This window comes from Dipodomys merriami, unplaced genomic scaffold (genome assembly GCF_024711535.1).
Source record: "Dipodomys merriami isolate MVZ:Mamm:240054 unplaced genomic scaffold, mDipMer1.0.p SCAF_4, whole genome shotgun sequence".
NCBI lineage: Eukaryota > Metazoa > Chordata > Mammalia > Rodentia > Heteromyidae > Dipodomys > Dipodomys merriami.
The window spans coordinates 81,139,610-81,157,404 of record NW_027205603.1 but is presented as its reverse complement, the minus strand read 5'-3'; the positions used below and the strand labels follow the sequence as shown (position 1 = coordinate 81,157,404).

The following is a 17,795-nucleotide window of genomic DNA, read 5'->3' as shown; positions in this document are numbered from 1 at the left end:
TAGGATAGCCCCAGTCTGTCCTTTAAGCTCACTTTATCCTTCCCTTTGTCTTTTTGTTACAAAGCTGTCTTTAAGCCACATACAGCTTCAGTTTCATTTATACTTGTCAGCAATTCTGTTCTCTCTCTCCTCTCTGTTGCTTGCTCTTGCTCACGCACACATGTGCAAATGTGTGTGTACAAGTATGTACTAGTACTTTGAGGCTTAAATGCAGCCTCAAGCTCTCACATAGGTTGTTCATTCAAGGCTGGCCCTCTACCACTTGGTTAATTGGAATAAGAATCTCACAGACAGGTGCCAGTCACTCACGCCTGTAATCCTAGCTACTTAGAAGGCTGAGATCTGAGGATTGTGGTTCAAAGCCAGCCCGGGCAGGAAAGTCCGTGAGACTCTTACCTCCAATAAAGCACTAGAAAACTGGAAGTGACGCTGTGGCTCTAGTGGTAGAACACTCGCCTTGAGCTGAAGAGCTGAGGGACAGTGCCCAAGCCCAGAGTTCAAGCCCCATGACCGAACAAAAAAAAAAAATCTCACCTCAGTCTTGCCCTGCCTAACTTTGAATGAACTACAGTCTTCAGATCTCAGCCACCTGAGTGGCTAGGATTATAGGCATGAGACACCTGTCTAGCTTTGTCAGTTGTGGGGCTTGAACTCAGCATGGGCACTGTTACTGGGCCCTTCATACCAAGGGTAGCACCCTACCACTTGAGCCAGTGTCACTTCCAGTTTTCTAGTGGTTTATTGGAGATAAGAGTCTCGCAGACTTTCCTGTCCTGGTGATCCTCCAGTCTCAGCCTACTGAGTAGCTACGATTACAAGTATGAGCCACCAACACCCAGCCCCTAGTCTTGAAAACGATGTATTTAATGTCTTTTAGAACTCCCTTAATAAATTGTCACCTTCTTGGTAAAGATCTTTTATCCTTTTAAACTCAGAGTACTCAGTATATCTGTTTAAAGAAAATTAAACTTTTATTTGAAATTTATCACTAGTTCAAGAACCAGTAAAGAACTACTTTTTTGTAGTTATAATACTCTTAGATAAAACTAAAGGAAGGTTTTATGGAGTTGGAGGCATGGCTCAGTGCCCAGTTGCTGAGTTCAAGCTCCATGTTTACTGCAAACCACCCCCCCCCCAAAAAAAAAAAAAAAGTACCAGAGGTATAATGACTTTCAGGGATTGGCATTCTAATTTATCAGTTATTATTTCTGGAAAGTATTTAATGGTTAAAAAAAAAAACTGGTACTTTTACAGTCTTAAATTCTTGAGTTCCTAGGAAAGGGGTAACAATATTTGACAAGAAATGTACTCACTACCTTAAGTATATGTAACTAACACATCACTTGAACTTAAAAATAATAATAATAAATTTTGCCGGGTGCCAGTGGCTTATACCTATAATTCTAGCTATTCAGGAGCTGAGATCTGAGGATTGCTGTTCAGAGCCAGTCCAGGCAGGAAAGTTTATGAGACTCTTATCTCCAGTTAACCACTAGAAAACTGGAAGTGGTGCTGTGGCTCTAGTAGTAGTAGAGCCTTGAGCTGAAGAGAGCAGGGACAGTGTCCAGGCCCAGAGTTCAGGCCCCACTACCGACCAAAAATAAATAAAATTCTTAAATTCCTGGCAGATACAAAAGCTTGCCAGGATTTGTAATGAATATTGTCACTACCAAAATGATGGAGAGGTAGTAACTAAAAATCTTTATGTAGTTTTACAGGCCTTAGAGGTACTCCCAGTAGCACCACCACCTGAGCCAAAACCATTGACTGAAGAAGAAGTAAAACGACTGGAAGAACAAGAAGAAGATACATTTAGAGAATTGAGGATTTTCTTAAGAAATGTCACACACAGGCTTGCTATTGACAAAAGATTCCGAGTGTTTACTAAGCCTGTTGACCCCGACGAGGTATTAATTTAATCATTGGCATATGTATTTTCTAAACCATAATGCTTCAAAATCAGAATATTTGAATAGTTTATACTATAAACTAAACTTGTGTTTTTTGTATGGAAAATTTGTATTGAATTAGTGTTCTAGTAATGTCAAGAGCTTTAAGAGCTACTGAGCATTTTTTTTTCTGCCAAAAATAGGCAGTTAATTTTTTCTACCCAACCCAAACATTCTAAAAACAAAGTTGAGAAAGTCTGAATGCCTCCTGCTAGTACTGTGACCTGCACAATTGGCATTTGGTCAGAGTCAGGGACTTGCAATATAGTACAGACTTTTCTGGAATATGCCATGGAGCTCAGGCTGACCTCTGACTAAGGATCCTCTTTGCCTCAGCTTTCTAGATATTGAGAATATAGGCATGTGGCACGGTGCTTGGTAGAAAGTCAGTTCTTATCTCTTAAGTTGACCGTGATGGATGGATGGCACTTCAGTGAGGAAAAGCATTTTAAAAGATGTTAATGAAGAATGTAGCTACTCAAGGAAAGGAGTAAATATAAAACAAACTGATTTTGAGGAGAGCCTAAGGTTTTACATTAATAGAATAGTCTTATCTCTTATCTCTATCCCTGGATAGAATGTTGCCTGGAAGAAACCTAAGTGAAATTTTTGTATTGTTAATGTTAATTTAGTGATCTGGTCATTTGTTTGAATTTTAGGTTCCAGATTATGTCACTGTGATAAAGCAGCCAATGGACCTTTCATCTATGATTAGTAAAATTGATCTACACAAGTATCTGACTGTGAAAGACTATTTGAGAGATATTGATCTAATCTGTAGTAACGCTTTAGAATACAATCCAGATAGAGATCCTGGAGGTGAGCCTTAATGCATTTTGCTTCCGTGGCTGGTGTTTTTATATCAGGTGCTGTATTACAGGTAGATTATGTTCATCATGCCATTTAGTGCTCTCAGCTACTTTACCAAGGAAGGTGAAGTTAATAAAGATTAAAAACCTCACTCAAAGTCATACTGCCAAGAAAGGGTAAAGGCAGAATTTGAATGCAGTCTTTTCACTCACAACTTTTAAATTTTATCCTTAAAAGCATGTCCAAATTTGGGAGCTTCATCTGTACTGTATAGTGACAATTGTTATTCATTCTGCAGTGAGGCACAAGACCATTTGCTTACTAAGCATGTCAGTGCTCTTTTACAAAGTAGAAAGATAAACACTCTGTAATGAAACAGATTTTTAAAGATTTTCTTCGTTAAAACCATGGCTATTATTATTACAAAAGTAATACTGTAGAGCTGAATGTGCAACTCAGCATAGAGCACTTGTTTAGCAAATGGAAAGTTCTGAGTTCAAATTCCAATACACAAAAGTACATCGCATAAAACTTGCTAATACTAGTGATTTAAAAAAACAACAACAGCCAGGTGCTAGTGGCTGATGTTTTTTAAGACTAGCTACTCAGGAGGCTGAGATCTGAGGATCACAGTTCAAAACTAGTCCAGGCAGGAAAGTTCATGAGACTTCTATCTCAATAAACTGTTCCTCCCCAGAAGTGGAGCTGTAGTGGTAGAATGCTACATTGAGTAAAAACAATTCAGCTCAGAGACAGCCTCCAGGCCCAGAGTAAAGGCCCCAGAACTGGAACCAATCTAAGTCTCCTGTTACATTTTTTTCAAAGGTAGGAAACTACAAAAATTAGCGATATCTTTCCAGATTTCTAGTTGTTGGTGCTTTTAAGTTAGATTGATTAGTAAGGAACTACCAAGAGTTCTGTTAAATAATTGGAAAGCTCACTGAGCTACACCCCTGTGTTTCTGATATTTCAAAGGGATTGAATAGGGTACACCACTAAAACTAAGTGTATATATAATGTCACTTGATTCATAACCAGAGCATTAGACTTGTACCAAAAGTAGAACAACACAATTCTAGTAACTTTACTACTGTGGTAAAAACAAAAGGGAATTATAAGAAATTAGACTAGGGAGCTGGGAAGGTTGGCTCAGTGGTAGAATGCTTGCCTTGCATGCCTGAGGCCCTGGGTTCGATTCCTCAGCACCACATAAGCAGAAAAAGCCAGAAGTGGTGCTATGCCTCAAGTGGTAGAGTGCTAGCCTTGAGCTTGAAGAGCTGAGGGACAGCATCCAGGCTCAGAGTTCAGGCCCCACGACTTACAAAAAAAGAAAAAAGAAAGAAAAGAAATTAGACTATTAGCCCCACAAAGTTGAGATCATTTTTAGAGGTAAATAATTGAGGGAGCATTAAGAATTGCATTTGTTTATTCGTTTCCCAGACCGCCTTATTAGGCATAGAGCCTGTGCTTTAAGAGATACAGCCTATGCAATAATTAAAGAAGAACTTGATGAAGACTTTGAGCAGCTTTGTGAAGAAATTCAGGAATCTAGAAAGAAAAGAGGTAGGAAAATAATTTGGCACTTGAAAAGTAGAATTTGTATGTAGTATATAGAATCCTTTTAAATCATTTATGTAAGTTTGAAATGTGGACATGCTTTTTGAAGTCCTGCATGTTTATAAGGTTGTAGCTCCTCCAAGTATGCCCCATCTTACTACCATGTGATGCCAAAGCACAGTGCTCTCTCTACTGGGGACAAAAAATCAGATCTGGAGCATAATGAAAAGCTAAAGACACCTAGTACTCCAGTTGCTTGCAGCACTCCTGGTAAGTACTCTTGAATAATTTTTTCTTTTTTTTTGGCGGGGGGAGGCCGGTAGTGGGGCCTGAACTCTGGGCCTGGGCTCTGTCCCTCAGCGCTTCAGTTCAAGGCTAGCACTCTACCACTAAGCCACAGCACCACTTCCAGCTTTTCTTTTTTGCTTATGTGGTGCTGAGGAATCGAACCCAGGGCCTCATGCATGCAAGGCAAGCATCTACCACTGAGCCACCTTCCCAGCCCTTGAATAATTTTCATTTACAAAATCATAACCTTTATTCTCTTCTAATGCCAGTACTTTCTCCCTTTTTAAAAATTAATACCACTGATTTTGCTAACACTGAAACAGCTGTACATTCTTTTCTTTTCTTTTTTTGGGGGGGAGGGGGGTCGGTCATGGGGCCTGAACTCTGGGCCTGAGCACTGTCCCTCAGCTCTTCAGCTCAAGGCTAGTGCTCTACCACTTGAGCCACAGCACCACTTCCGGCTTTTTTCTTTTTTTTTTTCTTATGTGGTGCTGAGGAATTGAACCCAGGGCCTCAGGCATGCAAGGCAAGCGCTCTACCACTGAGCCAACTTCCCAGCCCAGCTGTACATTCTTGAAATCCCAAGTTTGTAACATACCTGTGCTTACCAGCTGGTGCTCTGCCACCATAATATGTATATAATGTACCTTGTGAATTCCAGTTTACCACCTGTGGATTGATTTTTTACTAATTTTTATTTTCTATTAATCCTGGCATGTTTTCTGTTTTTAGACTAATTATTAATCTTAGTGATATTCACTATTTTGAATATGCACACTGTGTACCAATCAAAAGTTAAAACTAAATTTGTATATTACTTGTAAAATATTTTTCTCCACTTTTCCCTGTGTATATGTATGTGTGTGTGTGTCTGTCTATCTGTCTCTCTCTCTCTCTCTCTCTCTCTCTCTGATCCCATTCTGAATGTAATGCTACTGTAGATGTTTGAGATTTGACTGGATTCCTTATTACCTACTTTGACTTAATTGTGAATAATCTAATGACCCTCTTTTCCAATATGTTTTGACAAGTACATTACCATTCAGTGATACTATTTGTCCTTGTGTCATTCTTCCTCCTGCCTTGGAATTCAGGTCATCCTCATCGTCTCATATTAACCTTTTGGTTCTGTATTTCAGCCATACAAAACTGCTTGTGTTTTCTCAACCTCTTCATCTTCTTACTTTCAGCTTCTTTTTTCTATGACTCTTAATAATTTAGAGTTCTGTTGGATATTCTTCTTTATCTTTTTTTTAATTTATTTAAAGCTCAGTCTAAGAGAAAAATTCACAGAAAGTCAAAGTGGCATGTAGGCACCAAAACAAAACGGAGGAGAATTTCACGGACAAAGGATGATAGCCAAAATGCTGCCAATGAGCAAATGGAGAGTGACACAGAGGAAATCCAAGATGTGAGTGCAGATCATGAGCCTAGGAATACAGGGGAGTCTTCAGTAGAAGAAAATGAGAAGCAGCAAAATATCTCTGAAAACAAAAGTGACTTGGGAAATAATAGTCCAAGTACTTGTAATGATGAGAATGAACTTGCACAATCTAGGAAAACTACAGCATCTACTGAATTGAGAAAAGATAAGATTGCTTGCAATGGAGATGCTGCTAGCTGTCAGATAATAGACATTTCTGAGGAAAATGAAGCAAAAGGTGAGTATCAGTCTAAAAATGTTGATGGTTTATTTTTTAAAACACCAGTTTAAAAGTGCGGTGGTTCTTTTTTTTTTTAACAAGTTTATTTGTTTTGTCGGTCATGGGGCTTGAACTCTGGGCCTGGGCGCTGTCCCTCAGCTCTTCAGCTCAAGGCAAATGCTCTACCACTTGAGCCACAGCGCCACTTCTGGTTTTCTGGTGGTTTGTTGGAGATAAGAGTCTCATGGACTTTCCTGCCCAGGCTGACATTGAACTGCGATCTTCAGATCTCAGCCTCCTGAGTAGCTAGGATTATAGGCATGAGCCACCGGCGCCCGGCTTAAAGCAGTTTCTTATGGTTTTTGCTCAGTAATAAATCAACTCTTCCTTTTGTTTTTGCTTTTGTTTTTTTTTTGGTCAGTCATGGGGCTTGAACTCTTATCCTGGGCCACTGTCCCTCAACTCTTCAGCTCAAGGCAAGCACTCTACCACTTGAGCCACAGCATTTATTGGAGATAACAGTCTCACAGAGTTTCCTACCCAGACTGGCTTTGAATTGTGATCCTCAGATCTCAGCCTCCTGAGTAGCTAGGATTCAGGTGTGAGCCACCAGCACCCGGCTTCTTTTGTTCTATTTTTTTGTGCTGGTCCTGGGACTTGGAACTCAGGGTGCTGTCCCTGACCTTTTGTGCTCAAAGCCAGTGCTCTTATCATTGAGCTACAACTCCACTTCCAACTTCTTGCTGGTTAATCCGGGGTAAGAATCTCACGGACTTCCCTGCTTGGGTTGGCTTTCAGACCTTGATCCTCAGATCTCGGCCTTCAGAGTAACTGGGATTACAGGCGTGAGCCACCAGTATTGTACACATCGCTGTAGAATAAATCTGTTAGTATTAACTGCTATGGTTCTGCTCCCACGTTTTCTATTTAGGATCATGTTCATCTGAACCTTTTTTTGGATTTTGTTTTAGATTTGTGGGAAAGATAAACAGTCGTATAAAGCAAGATTGGTGGGCTGGGAATGTGGCTTAGTGGTAGAGTACGCTTACCTAGCATGCATGAAGCCCTGGGTTCAATTCCTTAGTACCGTATAAACAGAAAAGGCTGGAAGTGGCGTTGTGGCTCAAGTGTGTAGAGTGCTAGACTTGAGCAAAAGAAGCTCTGGAATAGTGCCCAGGCCATAAGTCCAAGCCTCAGGACTGGACAAAAAAAAGATTGGTAACACGGTCAAAAATCTTATTTGGATTACATAAAAGCATTGCCTAGTGCCAATAAAGTATTGACTAAGTTACTAAGATTGACTAAGTTACTAAGATTGGGGTTTTTTCGTTATATACACAGAAAATTTAAGTCTTTTGGAAGGACTTTTTTGAGTTGAATTTGGGGTAACGATAGATATAATGGACAAGGATATAGCCTTTTGAATGTGGATAGTATTTTATGTATCTGTCTGTCTAGTCATTCTGGAGTTAAGATGGTTACAGAGTCGAAACATGCTGAGCAAGATCCCTAACCACAGCATGGGATACTTCATATGTTAACCTTCAGTGTATAACTTCACATTTTGTTTGGGGGTCATAGTTTTGTGTTTCGTATACCATTAGAGTCACTATTTAGAGGACCAAACTTATTTGCATAGAGATCAGGAAATCTGAGTTGTTGTTTGAGCTCTTAAAACAACTATTTTTATGGCCTTAGAAAAGACCTATACCCACTCTACATTTTTCTCATCTGTCAGTGAATAAATTGCTGTAGTTCAGGGATCAGACTTAAATAGCCTTAAATCAGGTAGCAGATACTTTCAGCTAGACAGAGGCCATATGGTATCTGTGTTATAACAGCTGAACTCTGCTTGGAAACTACATTAACAGAAAAATGGATCTCCCCATCCACCCCCGCCCCCGCAATGGGACTTCACTCAGAGCTGTGCTCTGTCATTTGAATCACACTTCCAGTTCCACTTTTTCTTTTTTTGGGGGGGAGGGGGTCCGGTCGTAGGGCCTGAACTCTGGGCCTGGGCGTTGTCCCTCAGCTCTTCAGCTCAAGGCTAGGGCTCTACCACTTGAGCCACAGCGCCACTTCCGGCTTTTTTCTTTTTGCTTATGTGGTACTGAGGAATCGAACCCAGGGCCTCATGCATGCAAGGCAAGCACTCTACCACTGAGCCACCTTCTCAGCCCCTCCAGTTCCACTTTTTGCATATTTGTCTGCTCAGGCTAACTTTGAACTGAGATTCTCAGCCTCCTGAGTAGGTAGGATTATAGTGTGACTCAGGAGTGCATTGTTCACCTATTATTACTACTATTGCTACTGCTACTATTTTAATGGTACCAAGGATTAAATAGAGGGCCTTTCATGTTCCACCATCGAGATATACTTCCAGCCCTTTTAAATTTTTTATTTTGAGGACTGGGAAGGTGACTCAGTGGTAGAGTGCTTGCCTGGCATGCATGAGGCCTTGAGTTCGATTCCTCAGCACCACCTAAGCAGAAAAAAGCCAGAAGTGGCTCTGTGGCTCAAGTGATAGAGCACTAGCTTTGAGCTGAAGAGCTGAAGGACAGCACCCAGGCCCAGAGTTCAGGCCCCACGACTGACAAAAAAAAAAAAATTTGAGCCGGGCGCTGGTGGCTCACGCCTGTAATCCTAGCTACTCAGGAGGCTGAGATCTGAGGATTGCGGTTCAAAGCCAGCCCGGGCAAGAGAGACCGTGAGACTCCTATCTCCAATAAACCACCAGAAAACCGGAAGTGGCGCTGTAGCTCAAGTGGTAGAGCGCTCGCCTTGAGCTGAAGAGCTGAGGGACAGCACCCAGGCCCAGAGTTCAAGCCCCACGGCCGACAAAAAAAAAAAAAGGGGCTGAGAAAATGGCTCAGTGGTAGAGTGCTTGCTTTGCATGCATGAGGCCCTGGGTTCGATTCCTCAGCACCACATAAGCAAAAAGAAAAAAGCCCGGAAGTGGTGCTGTGGCTCAAGTGGTAGAGCGCTAGCCTTGAGCTGAAGAGCTGAGGGACAGTGCCTGGGCCCAGAGTTCAGGCCCCACGACTGGACACAAAAAAAAAAAAAAAAAATTGAATCCGGTCTAACTAGGAAACTGGCCTTGAACTTTCCATCCTCCTGTCCCATCCTCTTGAGTACTGAGATTACAGATATGTACCAGATTACCTTTTCTCAGCTTTTAAATTCTAGGATTGTGCCCAAGGCAGTCAAACCTGAAATCCTCAATTGGAAAAATATTTTTCAATTTGCATTTAATATAAATGACAGGTGTTTTCAAGATTAACCCAGAATTAATACTAGTTTTTAGTGAAATTCTGTTATTTAGTCTGCCTACTATTTGTCTCTTTTCCATTCTAGAAATGTGTCTTCTGCGAATGACTAGAGCTAGACGTTCCCAGGTAGAACAACAGCGACTCATCAGTGTTGAAAAGGCATTGGCAATTCTCTCTCAGCCTACACCCTCACTTGTTGTGGACCATGAGCGGTTAAAAGTATGTAAATTGAAATCATAATGCTTCCATACATACTGTTAATTCCCAAACACTGGACTGTGAACTAGAGGCAGGATGCCTATATAGGAAGTACACAAGGAACTAAAACTTTGCTTCCTCTTAGCTTCCCTTTTTTGCTCTTCTTCCTGTGTCCCAAATTAGGAATTATATCTGAGAATCTGTGGGAGGAACCAGAGGGAAAGTAACTAAGTGATTCTGATACACTGCCAGATTTCTTGGCACCTCTCTTTCCCTGTTCATTCCCCTCCATTTGGTATTCTTCCTCACTATTCAAATAAAATAACATCCTAACAGCATTTTACAGTACTGATAACTCTCCTCCCTTGATTGCCATCTTCCTAAAGCATCCTTGTCTTCATCCATGCTCATGAGTTTCTCAGATTTTCTTTACCCTTTTCTATACTGTGTGCTCCTGGTTAATCATCACCTAGTAAAGGTGGCAGTGCTGACTCTGGAATGCCCACCTTTACACTCCTCAACAGCCGTCTTCACCTTCACAACTAACACCTTGGATGTGTATAGTTGTTTTAACATACTTGAAATAAAACTGATGTATTATCCTTTAACTTCAAACTAGAAAAAATTACATCCCACTTCCAATTTAAGCTGTTTTATTTTGGCCACATTTCAAGTCTGAAAATATTTGGATTTGTATTATATAGAACTATATATACTTACCAAAGGTATTTCTCCAGATAAAATTTTTTTTTGTTTTAACATGATTGAAGGGAATCCAAGTACATGGTAATCTGCAGGTAGCAAACCAACTTGTCCAGTTGGAAATTTTTCTTTTCTCTCTTTCTCCCTCATCCCTATAGTTTTTTGTGTTTTTGTTTTTGTCAGTCATGGGGCTTGAACTCTGGGCCTAGGCACTGTCCCTCAGCTCTTCATCTCAAGGCTAGCACCCTACCACTTGAACCACAGCGACACTTCCAGCTTTTTCTGTGTATGTGTTACGAGGAATTGAATCCAGGGCCTCATGCCTGTGAGGCAAGTACTCTACCACTGAGCCACCTTCTCAGCCATCCCTATTGGTTTTTTCCTCCTGTTTTAGAATCTGGCTCAAATTGCTTTGGTTGTCCTAAATTTTGTTTCTATTTGTGTCAGTGCTATGGCTTGATCTCAGGGTTTCACACTCTTGTTTATCTTCTTCTGTTAAAGCCTAATACTTAAAACTAGTTATTGAAATAAAATTATATATATATTTTATTTATTTATTTTTTGTCGGTTGTGGGCCTGAACTCTGGGCCTGGGCGCTGTCCCTCAGCTCAAGGTTAGCCCTCTACCACTTGAGCCACAGCACCACATCGGCTTTTTCTGCTTATGTGGTGCTGAAGAATCCAACCCAGGGCCTCATGTATGCAAGGCAAGCACTCTACCACTGAGCCACCTTCCCAGCCCTGATATATATATATATATATATATATTTTTTTTTTTTTTTTAAGCCTAATACTCTACCACTTTAAGTCAGGTTTCCATTTCTGGCTTTTTGCTTGTTAATTATAGACAAGAGTCGCTTGGATTTGTCTGCCCAGGCTGGCTTTGAACTTTGATCCTCAGATCTCAGCCTCCTGAGTGACTAAGATGACTTAGTTGAAAAAACTAACTTTAAAAAATATATGAAGCTGGGCACCAGTGGCTCACATCTGTAATCCTAGCTACTCAGGAGGCTGAGATCTAGGATTGCAGTTCAAAGCCAGCCCGGGCAGGAACATCCATGAGACTCTTATCTCTAATTAGCCACCAGAAAACCAGAAATGGCACTATGACTCAAGTGTTAGAGTGCTCTTCTTGAGCTAATGAACTCAGGGACAGCGCCCAGGCTGAGTTCAAGACCCATGACAAATCAAAAAAAAAAAAAGTGAAATTAAAATCTCACAAATCTCATAATTATAAAAAGAAGAACTTTAGTTCACCGTGTTTTGAGGGGTTAAATATAGTAATTAATTGCCTTATTAATCAGTTCTAATGTATTTTCCAGCCTTATTTTAATCATTATACAGGCATATCATTTAGTCAATTATAAGTAGTCATTTATTCAGACTACATCAGCTTTTTACTTTCCCTAAGTATTATAACTGACAAAAAAAGAGGCTGTAAAAGTTTAGTATATCTATTAGACTTGCAGTAAATAAATAATGACCTTTTTTGAGAATATTAACTTACATAAAGGAGAGAATTAGTGTGTTTGTTGACCTATACTTAAATCATTGTTTTCTCACTTGTTTTCATGACCATTATGTGCAACTTTTTGTTTTTTTGGTGGTGGTGGTGGTCATGGGGCTTGACCTCTGGGCCTAGGCGCTGTCCCTCAGCTTCTCAACTCAAGGCTGTTGTTCTACCACTTGAGCCACAGCGACACTTCAGACTTTTTCTGCTTATATGGTGCTGAGGAATCAAACCCAGGGCCTCATGCATGCGAGACAAGCACTCTACCACTGAGCCTTCTTCCCAGCCACTGTGCAACCATTTTATGTTTTGGGGTTTTTGTTTTGTTTTGTTTTTTATACTTCATTGTGATGGCACAGCCTGGTAAGGCCACATTTGGGTAATTGCAGAAATACAGTGAGTCTACCATTTATATTATTTTAGTCTTGAGGGAAAAAAAGATAATAACTAGAAGAAGTCTGTTTTATAAAGTGAGCCCTGAAGTGATAAGTAACTTATCATTTAAGTAGTATTATCTTTAGTTTTTATATAATGGACTTGATCGTACTATGTCTATACTGCCATTAAATACACTATTAATCTAATTTGAGGTTATTTTTAAATTTGTGTATAGAAATTTTGGATAAAACTGAAATTGGCATCTTCCTCTGGTAGTTTTGAGAATGAAGTTCATACAGTGCAAAGGCCAGGATCACAGAATGATGATGAAGTTAAGTATAGCTAAGTGTCAGGGGCTATCACATCTCAAATGCTTTAGTCCATTCTCTCTCTTGTCTTTTACAATGGCACTTTCCCAAACTTTTAGAATTATATTTCTTGTCTCAGAGAATTTTATCATACGTGTGGAAACACTCGTGTTTTCTTTTAGGATATTTTAAAGGCTGTTGTTAAAAAAAGTGAACAATACAATATATTTCAACTGGAAAATTTATATGCAGTGCTCAGCCAGTGTATTTATCAACATCGTGGGGACTATGATAAAACCACACTTATTCAGGTAAGTTACTGAGTTGAATTTTGTGTGTGTGTGTGTGTGTGTATAATTTTGTTGAAGTATTGTCCAGCAAATGTCTATACTAGATTTTTTTTTAATTTTAAATTTTTATTTATTTTTTATTGTGAAAATACTGTACAGAGGGGTTACAATTACATGGGCAAGATAATGAGTACATTTCTTTTTGGGGGGGGGGGTGGTCCGGTCATGGGGCCTGAACTCTGGGCCTGGGCGCTATCCCTCAGCTCTTCAGCTCAAGGCTAGCGCTCTACCACTTGAGCCACAGCACCACTTCCAGCTTTTTTCTTTTTGCTTATGTGGTGCTAAGGAATCGAACCCAGGGCCTCGAGCATGCAAGGCAAGCACTCTACCACTGAGCCACCTTCCCAGCCCCGATGAGTACATTTCTTATCAAGCATTTTTGCCTCCTCCTTTGTTTCCCTTTCCCATCCCTTCCCATCCTCCCCCCACCCTCCCTGAGTTGAATTTTTTTTAGACTTTTTTTGTCGGTCATGGCCTGACCTCTGGGCCTGGGTGCTGTCCCTTGGCTCTTCAGCTCAAGGCTAGCGCTCTACCACTTGAGACACAACGCCACTTCCGGTTTTTTCTGCTTATGTGGTACTAAGGAATCGAACCCAGGGCCTCATGCATGCCATGCAAGCACTCTACCACTGAGCCACCTTCCCAGACCCTTGAATTTTTTTTAAATGTTCTTTTTGCCACATAAAATATCTCTTCTATGCCGGGCACTGGTGGCTCACGCCTGTAATCCTAGCTACTCAGGAGGCTGAGATCTGAGGATCGCGCGGTTCAAAGCCAGCCCGGGCAGGAGAGATCATGAGACTCCTATCTCCAATAGACCACCAGAAAACCGGAAGTGGCGCTGTAGCTCAAGTGGTAGAGCGCTCGCCTTGAGCTGAAGAGCTGAGGGACAGCGCCCAGGCCCACAGTTCAGGCCCCACGACCAACAAAAAAATGGCAGAAGCTTTTATTTAACTGATTATTAAATGTTTAGAAGTCAGGTTTGATAGCACATGCTTATAGTTTCAGCCCTTGGGAGGCTGAAAGAGGACCGAATCCTAGGTACCTTGAGGTACATAGTTCAAGTTCAGCCAAGAATACATAGTGAGACCATGTCTCAAACTATAAAAAAGGAATTTAAATGCTATTTTAATATGTGGATCATGAATTTTTCCTAGCTACAAGTAAGTTCATTTTAAGTTTAAATCTTCATTGATTTGTCTTTATAATGAACAGTGGAATTGCAGTTTCAATGAGCTTGTATGTGCTGGTAGGTTCTCTTAAACTCAAGGCCTCCCGTTCTTGCTTGGCTTTTTCTGCTCAAAGCTGGTGCCCTGCCTTTGAACCAAACCTCCACTTCTGGCTTTTTGCTGCTTAATTGGAGATGAGTCTCTAAGATTTGTCTTTTTGAATTGATTTTGAACTGTGATCCTTAGATTTCAACCGCCTAAGTGATGGAGACTAGAAACATGGGTCACTGGTACTCCCAACTCCTGAGAATTCTTTATTTTATATGTTTTTTTTGTTGTTGTTTTTTGTTTTTTTTGGTCAGTCATGGGGCTTGAACTCTGGGCTTGGGCACTGTCCCTGTGCTCTTCAGCTCAAGGTGAGCACTCTACTGCTTGAGCCACAGCACTACTTCCTATTTTATATGTTTTAATGAAGATAATTAGCTCTATTTAGATAGACTTGGGATTTTTTTTGTTTTTTGTTTTGTCGTGGGGCTTGAACTCTGGGCTTGGGTGCTGTCTTTGCACTCCTCAGCTCAAGGTGAGCCCTCTACTACTTGAGCCACAGCACCACTTCCGGTTTTCTAGTGGTTTATTGGAGATGAGTATCATAGACTTTCCTGCCTGGGCTGGCTTTGAACTGTGATCCTCAGATCTCAGTCTCCTGAGTAGTTAGGATTACAGGTGTGAGCCATCCGCACCAAGCGACTTGTTTTAAATACTTAAAGGTGGTACTAGAGTATTAATTTTTAAAAATATGCATTAGCTGTATTACATATGCATCTTACCAATGCCTGTAAAGCATAAAATTGTGTTTGCCGCGCCGGGCGCTGGTGGCTCACGCCTGTAATCCTAGCTACTCAGGAGGCTGAGATCTGAGGATCGCGGTTCAAAGCCAGCCCGGGCAGGAGAGACCGTGAGACTCCTATCTCCAATAAACCACCAGAAAACCGGAAGTGGCGCTGTAGCTCAAGTGGTAGAGCGCCCGCCTTGAGCTGAAGAGCTGAGGGACAGCGCCCAGGCCCAGAGTTCAAGCCCCACGGCCGACAAAAAAAAAAAAAAAAAAAAAATTGTGTTTGCCGTATGCCTACTAGAACATGATAAATACAGTATGTAATGTACGAGTGTAAAACTGTTGGTTGTAAAGTATAAAATATTAATATATAAAAAACCAGTGAATTTGATTAGTTTACCTAGCCTTGATATCCTTAGGAGGGTTAATTTTTTTAATAGCAATTAAATTGTTTTGTTTTTGCTTTTTTCATATTGAAACTTACTATTTTTTTCCTACCCTTTACATAGAAAATGGAGCAAGAGATAAAAAGCTTCAGTTGTTCCAGATCATGATGTCATTGTAACTAGCAAGTACTTTTTCTATTAAGTTCATATTTAATTTACTTCTGACAAGTCCACGTAACTGATGCAAGATAAAATCCCGCATCTTCCAGCAAAAATTAAACTAGTAAAACAAAAGTATTTAAACTCTCCTGATATTTATGTACATGTGTAAGATAACTGACAAATATTGGAAATTTGAATTGTAATAATAGTAATAGTTGAAGTTTGAACAGCTCCAGTAAAGCTATTTGGATAACAAATGTTTTGTGGCACTTAAGGATAATTAGCAACATGAAAATTTTTTTTGTATTAAGCACTTTTGATTTTACCCTTCCTAAACACAGGTTTGGCCTGAGGGTGTAGCTTACAGTAGAGTAGTTACCTAGCATGTGTAAAGTCCTGGGTTTGATCAAGGACTTCAAAAAAAGAAAGAGAACACAACAAATGTTATTATATCTCTGCTATTCTCTTTGTCTTCTACCTTATCCAACCTACCTTTCACTTCTGGTCCCTGTTCACTTACAAACCAGAATTCAAGTTATGACTAGTAAAAGGGCTGTTGCTCCATAGTTCTGTATTTGAATATTGGAATATTTTTAGATAAACATTTTTTTGTCATTGTAATTGGGGTTAATAAATACTTTGAGCCAGGCACAGATAGCTCACTACTGTAATCCTATCTACTCAGGAGGCTGAGATCTAAGGATCTGGTTCGAAGCCAGCCTGGGCAGGAAAGTCCATGAGACTTTATTTCCAATGAACTCAGAAAAAGTGAGAAGTGGCACTATGGTTCAAGTGGTAGAGCACTAGCCTTGAACAAAAAGAAGCTCAGGGACAGTGCCCAGGCATTGATTTCAAGCCCTGGTACCAGCAAAGAAAAAGAATAATTTAAATGTTTGCCTTTTATAATTATATGTACAACAAATATTAATAACTACCTTGTCTTAATAGCCAAAATTTTTAAATTTGAAGACTAAATTTTATAGTCTGTATTTTTGTACACAGATATGAATGTGTGAATTTTGTATTACTGATGCCAAAAATACATTACCTTTTTAAAGCTTAAATCATTCACTTCCATACATCTTGTTAGGAGGTGGGGGGAGAATTCTAGAGTTAGTTTTTAAAATAACTTCTGTTGGAATCTTTGAGAATAGGGAACATTAAAGGAGAAGCTGAGGGGTGGGAGAGGTACTAGGGACTGGACTTTAATATCTCATGTATGCTACACATGACCTCTACCATTGAGCTACACCCTCACCCAAGATTTTGGATTTTACTATAATTTGAATTAAGCTGTTTTTGTTGTTGTTGTTTTTACCTAGATACTTAAAATCTAGAACTTTGGATCCCTTATTTAGCAAATGCTGCCTTGCATAATCCAGAAGCAATGCCAGTCACTGCAAACATTGAAGTATGTGTATGTTGCTGGAGATAAACATACATACTCACTTATTGGTTTAAGTTATTTTTCAGATTCAGATGAATCTTTGATAAGAATTTCATTTTGTATGTATAGCTTGTATAATAAAATTTAGACATGAAGACTCAAATTTATTTCTTCAGTTTTTGAAAATGTATTGAAGATTATAGTAAAGAACAAGTACAACAGCTGTTCATACATATAATATATGCATAATTTCCATTGCTATTGACCAGCCAGGTATGGTGGTACATCCTATATATAGTCCCAGCTATTCAGGAAGCTGAAACAAGAAGATCCATTAAATCCTGTAATTTGAGATCAGACTGGGTAACATAGTAAAACCTGCCTCAAAATAAATTGTTGTTGACACTGGAATGTTTTCAATGGTACATGTTTTTTAACTACGGAGACTAAAGTGCTCCTTACCCTTTCTGTAACATACTCCATAAACTCTGAAAGTGATACATCTATATATGTCTGTGTAGAGTCTGTAAAACATGTTAAAATTACAGAGTTACAAGATTTTTTTCTCGTTTTTAGCTAAGAGTCATCCAAATTGGGGAAAAAGTAAAAATATCTTTCATCACAAATTACATGATCTCATGAAGATCATTAAAAATATGTACACATAGCTGGGCCCTAGTGGCTTACGCCTATAAGTCTAACTATTCAAGAGGCTATGATCTGAGGATCACAGTTAAAAGCCAACCCAGGCATGAAAGGCCATGAGACTCTTACTTCCAATAAACCACAAAAAAACAGAAGTGGAGCTATGGTACAAGTGGTAGAGAGCCAGCCTTGAACATAAAAGTTCAGGGACATTGCCCAGACCCAGAGTTCAAGCCCCAGGGCCAATGAGGAA

At 39.9% G+C, this 17,795-nt stretch overlaps 1 protein-coding gene across 2 annotated transcripts in view; it reads left to right on the top strand.

The window, feature by feature from the left end:
- The window catches only part of Atad2 (ATPase family AAA domain containing 2), a 64,378-nt gene extending 47,036 nt beyond the window's left edge, over positions 1–17,342 (top strand). Inside the window, exons 21-28 of one of the 2 annotated variants that reach the window (XM_069991357.1) lie at positions 1,711–1,907; positions 2,609–2,768; positions 4,200–4,322; positions 4,443–4,586; positions 5,873–6,265; positions 9,602–9,735; positions 12,864–12,922; positions 15,472–17,342. In XM_069991357.1, the coding sequence (XP_069847458.1) occupies positions 1,711–1,907; positions 2,609–2,768; positions 4,200–4,322; positions 4,443–4,586; positions 5,873–6,265; positions 9,602–9,735; positions 12,864–12,922; positions 15,472–15,490 (1,229 nt within the window). In that variant the 3' untranslated portion in view covers positions 15,491–17,342. Of the gene's footprint in view, positions 1–1,710; positions 1,908–2,608; positions 2,769–4,199; positions 4,323–4,442; positions 4,587–5,872; positions 6,266–9,601; positions 9,736–12,793; positions 12,923–15,471 lie in introns of both variants that reach the window. The other variant, XM_069991356.1, reaches the window with a different exon arrangement.
- The last annotated feature ends 453 nt before the right edge of the window (positions 17,343–17,795 follow it).